An 8,006-nucleotide genomic window follows, 5' to 3' on the forward strand; every position below is an offset into this window, starting at 1 on the left:
CAACACACACACACACACACACACACACACACACACACACACACACACACACACACACACACACAGACAAACACACACACACACACAGACACACACACACACACATGCACACACATGTACGGCTTCGTGCCTCTACCTTGATCTCGTATGTGGTGATGGTCTGCATGCGCGGTCCGTCTGGGTGCTGTTCCGGCGCCGTATCGTCGTCGTCGTCGCTGTGATCGTTCGGCACTTCAACTTCTTGCTCAACCAGGTCAAACGCTTCGTCAAACACCTGGTGATGGTGATGGTGATGGTGGTGGTGGTGGTGACGGTAAGTCACACGGCAGCGCAGCACAAAGCATGCGCGAGCGTCAAGAGACATCAGCGGCAGACATTGCCCGCAAAAACATGCACAAACACGCAGACATACACCACATACAAACACTGTGCTGTGTCTACCTTGAGGCCGAGGAAGACGGACTGCTTAAACTTTGGGATAATCTCTGCCTCTTTTTCCTCCTGTGTTTTCTCCTCTGTCTTCTCTTCAGGCGCCTCAGCTGATGATGATGATGATGATGATGATGATGATGATGATGATGATGATGATGATGATGATGATGTTGGTGGTGATGATGGTGATGATGATGATGATGATGGATACGAGGATGGTACTATTGTGTCATGGAGTGCAGTGTGGTGGCTGAAGTGTCAGGCAAACACGCACACACACACATACATACACACATGCGTGCAACATAGTTGACATCCCATTCACCATGGGCGTGGTGTTGTACCTTCTGTGGGCTTTTCAATGTCTGTTGTGTCTTCGTACACGCGGTTCTCAATGAACTGCGATCACATGTGGGCCGCGAGTCATGTGAGCGATGTAATGCGTTGATATAATCAGTGCAATCACACACACACACAAACACAAAGCGACATACACACAGACACAGACACAGACACAGACACAGACACACGAACACACAGACACAGACGTGCAGCGCACCTGTGAGTTGGAGAGCATGAGGAATTCGTTGAAGACGTTTGACACGCGCACGTCTGTCTCCCGCGTCTCTGCAACGAGCGAATCCACGGCCTTTTCCACCTCTGATGTCTTTGACAACACGCGGCGGGAAAACTGCACACGCGCATGTGTACATGGGTGATGGCATGCACCATGAGAATGCACGACAAGTGCAACGCCAGATCAGCGTGTGATATGATCGCGAGTAGCGCAAACACACACACAGACACACAAGCGTAAACACACACACATACACACACAAAAGCGTACGCACACACACGCACACACACACACAGACAAGCGTAAGCACACACACACATACACACAAGCATAAGCACACACACATACACACACACACACACACACAAAATCGTACGCACACACACACACACACACACAGGAACAGGTCTGTCATACGTCTTGGAGGTATTTGAGGAGGCCACAGTCGGCCGCGAGGGACCAGCGGGTGCTGGCGGCCCGCATCTCCTGCAGCGTCCACGCACGCTCCCAGTTCTGCGCAAAACACACGCACACGCGCGCACGCACATATGAGCGGTGGTGCGGACAAGCGGTGATGCTGGCAAGGGACAGCGCGCACACACGCACACAACTAAACTAAACAAGCAAAGAGCACGCACCTTTTCTCCATCTTGCTGCTGTTGCTGCTGTTGTTCACCTGCAGAGATCAACCGTGAACGTAAGATGTTGAGCGTGTGATGACTGACACAACACCTAACCAGATCAAGCACGCGTGCAAACCCGTCTCCGCTCGTGGGCACTGTCCATGCTCATGTGCGCTGACCACGCATGGGATCCCCTTCGCACAGAAACGCAGCAAACACACCTTGAGCGGGTGCACCGTTTGGCGTTCCATTCATGCTTGCCGCCGCTGGCTCCGTCGTCGTCGTTGTAGTTTGAGGTGCTGCTGCTGGCGGCGCTGGTGGTGCTGGCGGCGGCGGCGGCGGCGCACCGCTTCCATTGGCAGGAGGAGGTGGAGGAGGTGGAGGTGGCGGTGGTGGTCCGCCTGTCGAGGTTGCAGGTGGTGGTGGAGGCGGTGGTGGCGGGGGAGGCGCCCCTCCATCTGCACATCATGGTTTGAGTGGCGACGATGATTGTTGTTTCGTGATGGATTCCATCGTGTGTGTGTGTGCATGTGCATGTGTGTATGTGCATGTGCATGTGTGTGTGAGTACATGTGTGTGTGTGTGTGGTGTGTGCGTGCGTGTGTGTGTGTGTGTGTGTGTGTGTGTGTGTGGGTGCAGTCTTGCATGAGTACTGTCCTCGTGCACACATTGAGAGAGATGCAGATCGACAGGTACACACACACACATACACACACACACATACACACAACAGACACATACACACACACACACACACACACAGACAGACAAAAACACACAGACACGCACAACAGAGACAGACACGCAGACAACACAAACAAACATCAGAGACAACAAACAAAACGACCTTTACCCGTGGCTGGAGGAGGAGGTGGCGGCGGTGGCGGTGGAGGTGGTGGTGGAGGTGGCATCACTTCCTCTCTGTCTGTCTCTCTCTGTCTCCCTCTGCTGTGTCTCTGCTGTGTCTCTCTGTATCACTTCTCACTTCGCTGTCTCTCACGTTCGCCGCACACAAGCCTCGCTCGTTTCCTTGTCCTTGCTCTGCTTTGTTGTTGTTGGAGGAGAGGAGTGGATGTCGTCGTCGCCTGCTGGTGACGTCGCTATATCTTTGTCTGTCGCTGTCGTTAGCGCACAACAAAGGAAAAAATTTAAATTCTTCAACAAAACGAACAGTCCTCTGCTGTTGACTGCGGCTGCCACACCCACATCCAACCACAACATCCAACCACCAAGACAGCAAGACAGCAAGACAGCAAGACCGCAAGACAGGAGCGCATCGTGCGGTGGTGGTGTAGACCTGAGTCTTCACACACACACACACACACACACACACACACACACACACACACACACACACAATGTCGTGGTACCGAGACGGCCGAGGTGGTGGAGACGGCCGCCGATATGCCGGTGACGCACGGCGCTATGACGATGACTATGCCGACGACTATGCCGACGACTACGACGAGTACGTTGATGACGGAGACGTCGGCTATGGTCGCGACGACCCTTACTACAATGACCGTGGCGACCCCCGCAGGCTTGGCCGCGCATATGCACAGGACGGCGGGCCCCGGCCCCGCGCGCCGCGGTCACGCCATGCCTGGGGTACCGACACCCTGGCGTCGGAGGCCGCGCGCAGCGAGCGCAGCGGTTACGCTGGCAGCTACTTTGAGGTCGGCTCCACGATGAACGGCACCGCACGCACGCGCAGGGATCCCCGCGATGACGCCGACGCCTACAGGTACAGGGACAGCGTGGAGTACGAATACGACGAGACCATGAAACGGCGCAGCGCAGAGTACCTCGGGCACAGGCAGCGCGCACGGGCATACGACCTGGAAGAAGCAGACCGCATGCGCATGGAGATGGAGATGGAGATGGACCGGTACCCGCGGCGTGACAGCTACGACCCTCGATACCCCGAGGGCAGAGCCGCCTATGCCGGCGGCCTGCACCGCGCAGACAGCCAGATGTTCATGTCGGAGCTGGAGATGGCACTGCAGCGAAGTGCGGAGCGGCTCGACCCATACGGCGCATACCGAGGCGGGTACACACGCGAATATGACGACGACGACGACGACGATGACAGATACAACGACGACGACGACTCCCGTCGCCGTCGTCGTCGCCCCCACCGCCGCTCCTCTGCTGCTGACGATGGTGGCGATATTGGCGATGGTGATGGTGACGGTGGCCGGCGTGGGTCGCTTGGCCCCGTTGCCGCGTTCAACTATCCCGATCACAGCGGGAAGCGGCGTAAGGACCGAGCATCGATGGCATCGTCATTCCGCTCACGCCATTCGCGTGACGACCACCGCCACCGCCACCATCACCGCCATCAGGGTGATATCGCCACCACTGACGTTGATCGTGCACACATCGTGGCGAGTGATGTGGAGACGGAGACAGACGACAGCCGCGATGATGTTGACCACACGTACGACTATGGTGACATGGGGCCTGGCGAGGGCGAGTACGCACTGGCAACGGACTTTGTGCCCGGCGTGGATGATGTTGCTGTTGATGACGAGGATGACCGTGCTCATCTGCTGCGCGGGAAGAAGAAGGAGAAGCAGGTTCGGTTTCGCCGTTCCACTGCCACGAGTGTGGAGCACCTTGAAACCCTGGCCGCCATGCCCATCGATGATGACGATGGTGATGACGACGATGATGATGAAGGGGGCGAGTTCTACGAGCTGAGCCGCCCTCCAAACCTCTTTACCTCACGTAAGCGTTGTTGGCGTGTCTGTGTGTGTGTGTGTGCATGTTTGTGCTGGTGTGCATATGTGTGTTGATCTGTTTTACACATCTGCTCACTCTTTGCACTTACAATTATGTCACACCCGCATCCACGCGTAACTGTTGATGCAGGCAAACCAGCGTCGGACACTCAAGGTGGGGTGCACATGGCGCTTTACCTTCCTTGTGTGTTCGCTTGTGGACGTGTGTATGTGCGCACATGTGTGTGCGTGCGCACGTGTGTATTTGCTCGCTTCCCCCTGTCTCACCCACGCCGCACGCCAACACTCTTATTTCTCACCCCCTCCCTTCATCATCAACCCTTTCCTCTCATCATCGTCACCGCGCCAGACGACGGCAAGAGCAACAAGCGCGACAAAATCCACTATTACGGCGACGACGCTGCCATGGATTTGACAAAGAGAGAATACGACACGCTGCGTACGTTCACACTACGATGGCGGTGGTAGTGGTGGTGATCAGTGCGGTGCATTGTGACACTCTGTGGTGCTGGAGCGTAACTGCGCGCTTGTGGTGTGTGTGTGTTTGTGTTTGTGTGTTTGTATTTGTATTTGTGTTTATGTGTGTCTGTTTGTGTTTATGTGTGCGTGTAATTCGTTATGTGTGCAGCCGCACGTTCCGCCTTTGCTGTCATTGTACACGCGATTGCAACATTGCCACGACTCACCATCTCGCACACCGTCACTGCGCATCAGGCCGCCTCACACGCAACGAGGACGATGGGAGCGAGCTGTCATCGTCATCATCAACGCCATCCACATCATCATCATCATCACCATCATCGTCGTCGTCCGTGTCAGGTTCAGACTCTGAAGATGATGGTGATAGCGGTGGCAGGGGTGTGGTGGGCAGGCGTGGCCGCCCAGTCAGCAAAATGTATCTCTTTGACAGCGACGACGATGATGACGAGTTTTCAAGTTCAGACTCGGAGTCAGGTGGAGAAGGAGAGAGCGACGGATTGGAGGAGGAGGCGGATGATTCCCAGGCGAGCGGGGATGAGGGTGCAGTTGCGCAACGCACGTCTCTCGTGACCGTTGAGCGCGAAGAAGGGACGGAGGTGCTGGTTGTGGACGCATCATCATCGTCAGCGGCGGCGGCAGCAGCGAGCACCACCACGGCAACAGCGAGTGGCCATGGCCATCATGATGATGATGGTGATGGTGATGATGCTGCGAGTGTGGCCACAAACGTCACGGGGCTTGACGGTGGCAGCGATGGCGACGAGCGTGGTGATGCTGAAGTTGGGGCAATCATGACGCAAGATGCGCAACAGAAACCCGCGACAGCCGTTTCCGGCGCTTTGGGAGAGCGGGAGCAGGGCGTGTACACACCAACACCCGAGACGATGCAGAGGCAGGCCGATCCCAGCACGGCCACGGATGGCACTGGTGATGTGCAGACTTCAGGCACACTCCGCACCGCTGTCACTGCCGTCACAGCAGCAACAGCGGCAACAGCAAGGACAGCAGCAACAGCAGCAACAGGAGCAACAGGAACTGCAACAGCCATCACGACGGCATCAGCAGCTAGCGCCGGGAGTGCAGTGAGTGCTGTCAAGACCACGGTCACCTTTACGGCGGCTGCGAGCGTGATGACACCAACGCGCGACGGCGACAATGAGCGAAAGGTCACATTGCGCCGATCAAAGCGCAGGCGTTCATCGTAAGTGCATCTCCGTGTGTATGTGTTTGTACGTGTGTGTACATCGTGTGTGTACATCGTGTGTGTGCAAGTTTACAAACGCTTTCCCGCTGTTGTGTCGCTTTGGACGTCAGCTTCTCACCCAACACACAACGCACGCACACACACACACACACACAACACAACACACACAACACAACACACACAACACACACACACACAACACACACCACCACCGCCAGGGCTGTGGAGGAGCTGCAGGAAGTTGCGGCCAGCAGTATGCCGCAGTACGTGAACCTCCGGAACCGTCTGAAGCAGTGGGAGGATGGTGTTGCCAGTGGGCAGGCCGGCGACGACGACAACTACGAGAAGGAGTTCTTCCGAGAAGAGGAAGAGAGCGATGAGGTGCGGGCCATGTAATGGTGGTGTCTTTGTTGCTGTGGGGTGCGTCTGTGCTCATGTTTGTGATTGTGCTTTCTGATTGTACGGGCGTTCTGTGTGTATGTGTTTGCATGTGTATGGATGTGTGTGTCTGTGTGTAGGTGTGTGTCTGTGTGTCTGTGTGCACCTGCGTGTCCCGGTGTACAGCCCGAAGACTGCACTTCGATTGGACTTGTGCGTCGTATTCATGTTTATCGCCATCATTCCCTCCTCCCTCTCACGCCACGCTGCCCATCATCGCTGCCAACCAACCCTCACATGTGTGCGTGTGTGTGTGTGTGTGTGTGTGTGTGTGTGTGCGTGTGCGTGGCAGGAGGAGTATGGTGAGGCCGTGCGCGGGGATACGCTGCGCCCCCACAGGGACGACGACGACGACAAGACGCTGTCTGCTACGCTGCGACGCGCACGTGCGCGCCAGGAAGGACAGACAGCGCAGCTGACAGAATCGGACCTGAAAGCCATCTACGGCCGCGAAATTCAAATGTACTGCCCACGACAGCCGCACTTACAGCACCGTTACGGGAAGAAGAAGGAGTGCCACCACTGGCCTGAGCGCGTGCGCACACGCAAGGGGCGACATGGGCAGACGTTTGTGGCGGTGAAGGACGCCGACAACAAACTGCAAGCGCGCACGCGTCTTGCGCGTTTGGAACAGAAGGAGCAGCGGAAACTGGACGATTTGCGGAAGAAGGGGCGACTGCGCGGTCAATTGCTGCGACAGCAGCAGTCGTCTGCAAAGTCAACACTCGGGTTCTTCACGGTGAGCGTTGGAGTGTGGTTTTGTGCGTGTGTGTGTGTGCGTGTGCTGTTGTATGTGAGTGTGGTTTGTGCGTGTGTGTGTGCGTGTGTGTGTGTGTGCGTGTGCTGTTGTATGTGAGTGTGGTTTGTGCGTGTGTGTGCGTGTGCTGTTGTATGTGAGTGTGTGAGGGTGTGTGTGTGAGTGAGTGAATATGTGTGTGTGTGGTTATGAAGAGATGGTTGACACATGACCTGACATCATCTCACCACGGCGACTCCACCACCACCACCACCACCACCGCAACTCTGCCATCACCATGAACACTAGTTGACGTATTACTCGCTGTCGCTGTGGATTTCGCGGCTGTGGCGCAATCTCTACCAATTCTTCACAACATTCGAGCTCTTCGGACGTGCGTAATTTTTGTGTTTGTGTGTGTTTGCGTGTGTTTGCGTGTGTTTGTGTGTGTTTGTGTGTGTGTGTGTGTGTTTGTGTTTATTTGTGTGTATTTCCACCACCACATACCCGCGCGTTGCTCCCCTCACACCAAACACCACCACCACCATGATCACCACCACCACCAGGACGGCTGCACGAGGTTGAGGGCCAGTTTGGAACGGTCGTCTACCAGTATTTTGTCTTTGCCCGCTCTCTCATTCTCCTCAACTTCATCTGCGCAATCGCCTGGGTATGCTGCACCTCGCGCGTGCGTGTGTGTGTGTGTGTGTGTGTGTGTGTGTGTGTGTGTGTGTGTGTGTGTGTGTGTGTGTGTGTGTGTGTGTGTGTGTGT

At 56.0% G+C, this 8,006-nt stretch overlaps 2 protein-coding genes across 2 annotated transcripts in view; one reads left to right on the top strand and one right to left on the bottom strand.

Annotated features, from left to right (window-relative positions):
• PTSG_08493 (uncharacterized protein) overlaps positions 1–2,763 on the bottom strand; it is an 8,861-nt gene extending 6,098 nt beyond the window's left edge. The window contains exons 1-8 of the mRNA XM_004990685.1: positions 2,486–2,763; positions 1,854–2,090; positions 1,648–1,685; positions 1,427–1,522; positions 992–1,123; positions 777–831; positions 442–539; positions 137–274 (exon numbers count right to left, since the gene is read on the bottom strand). Of these exons, the coding sequence (XP_004990742.1) occupies positions 137–274; positions 442–539; positions 777–831; positions 992–1,123; positions 1,427–1,522; positions 1,648–1,685; positions 1,854–2,090; positions 2,486–2,543 (852 nt within the window). The 5' untranslated portion in view covers positions 2,544–2,763. The remainder of the gene's footprint in view (positions 1–136; positions 275–441; positions 540–776; positions 832–991; positions 1,124–1,426; positions 1,523–1,647; positions 1,686–1,853; positions 2,091–2,485) is intronic.
• PTSG_08494 (uncharacterized protein) overlaps positions 2,752–8,006 on the top strand; it is a 10,470-nt gene continuing 5,215 nt past the window's right edge. Inside the window, exons 1-8 of the mRNA XM_004990686.1 lie at positions 2,752–4,362; positions 4,507–4,530; positions 4,726–4,815; positions 5,091–6,057; positions 6,279–6,441; positions 6,791–7,237; positions 7,544–7,628; positions 7,801–7,904. Coding sequence (XP_004990743.1) covers positions 2,991–4,362; positions 4,507–4,530; positions 4,726–4,815; positions 5,091–6,057; positions 6,279–6,441; positions 6,791–7,237; positions 7,544–7,628; positions 7,801–7,904 — 3,252 coding nt within the window. The 5' untranslated portion in view covers positions 2,752–2,990. The remainder of the gene's footprint in view (positions 4,363–4,506; positions 4,531–4,725; positions 4,816–5,090; positions 6,058–6,278; positions 6,442–6,790; positions 7,238–7,543; positions 7,629–7,800; positions 7,905–8,006) is intronic.

Source organism: Salpingoeca rosetta (genome assembly GCF_000188695.1).
Source record: "Salpingoeca rosetta unplaced genomic scaffold supercont1.23, whole genome shotgun sequence".
NCBI lineage: Eukaryota > Choanoflagellata > Craspedida > Salpingoecidae > Salpingoeca > Salpingoeca rosetta.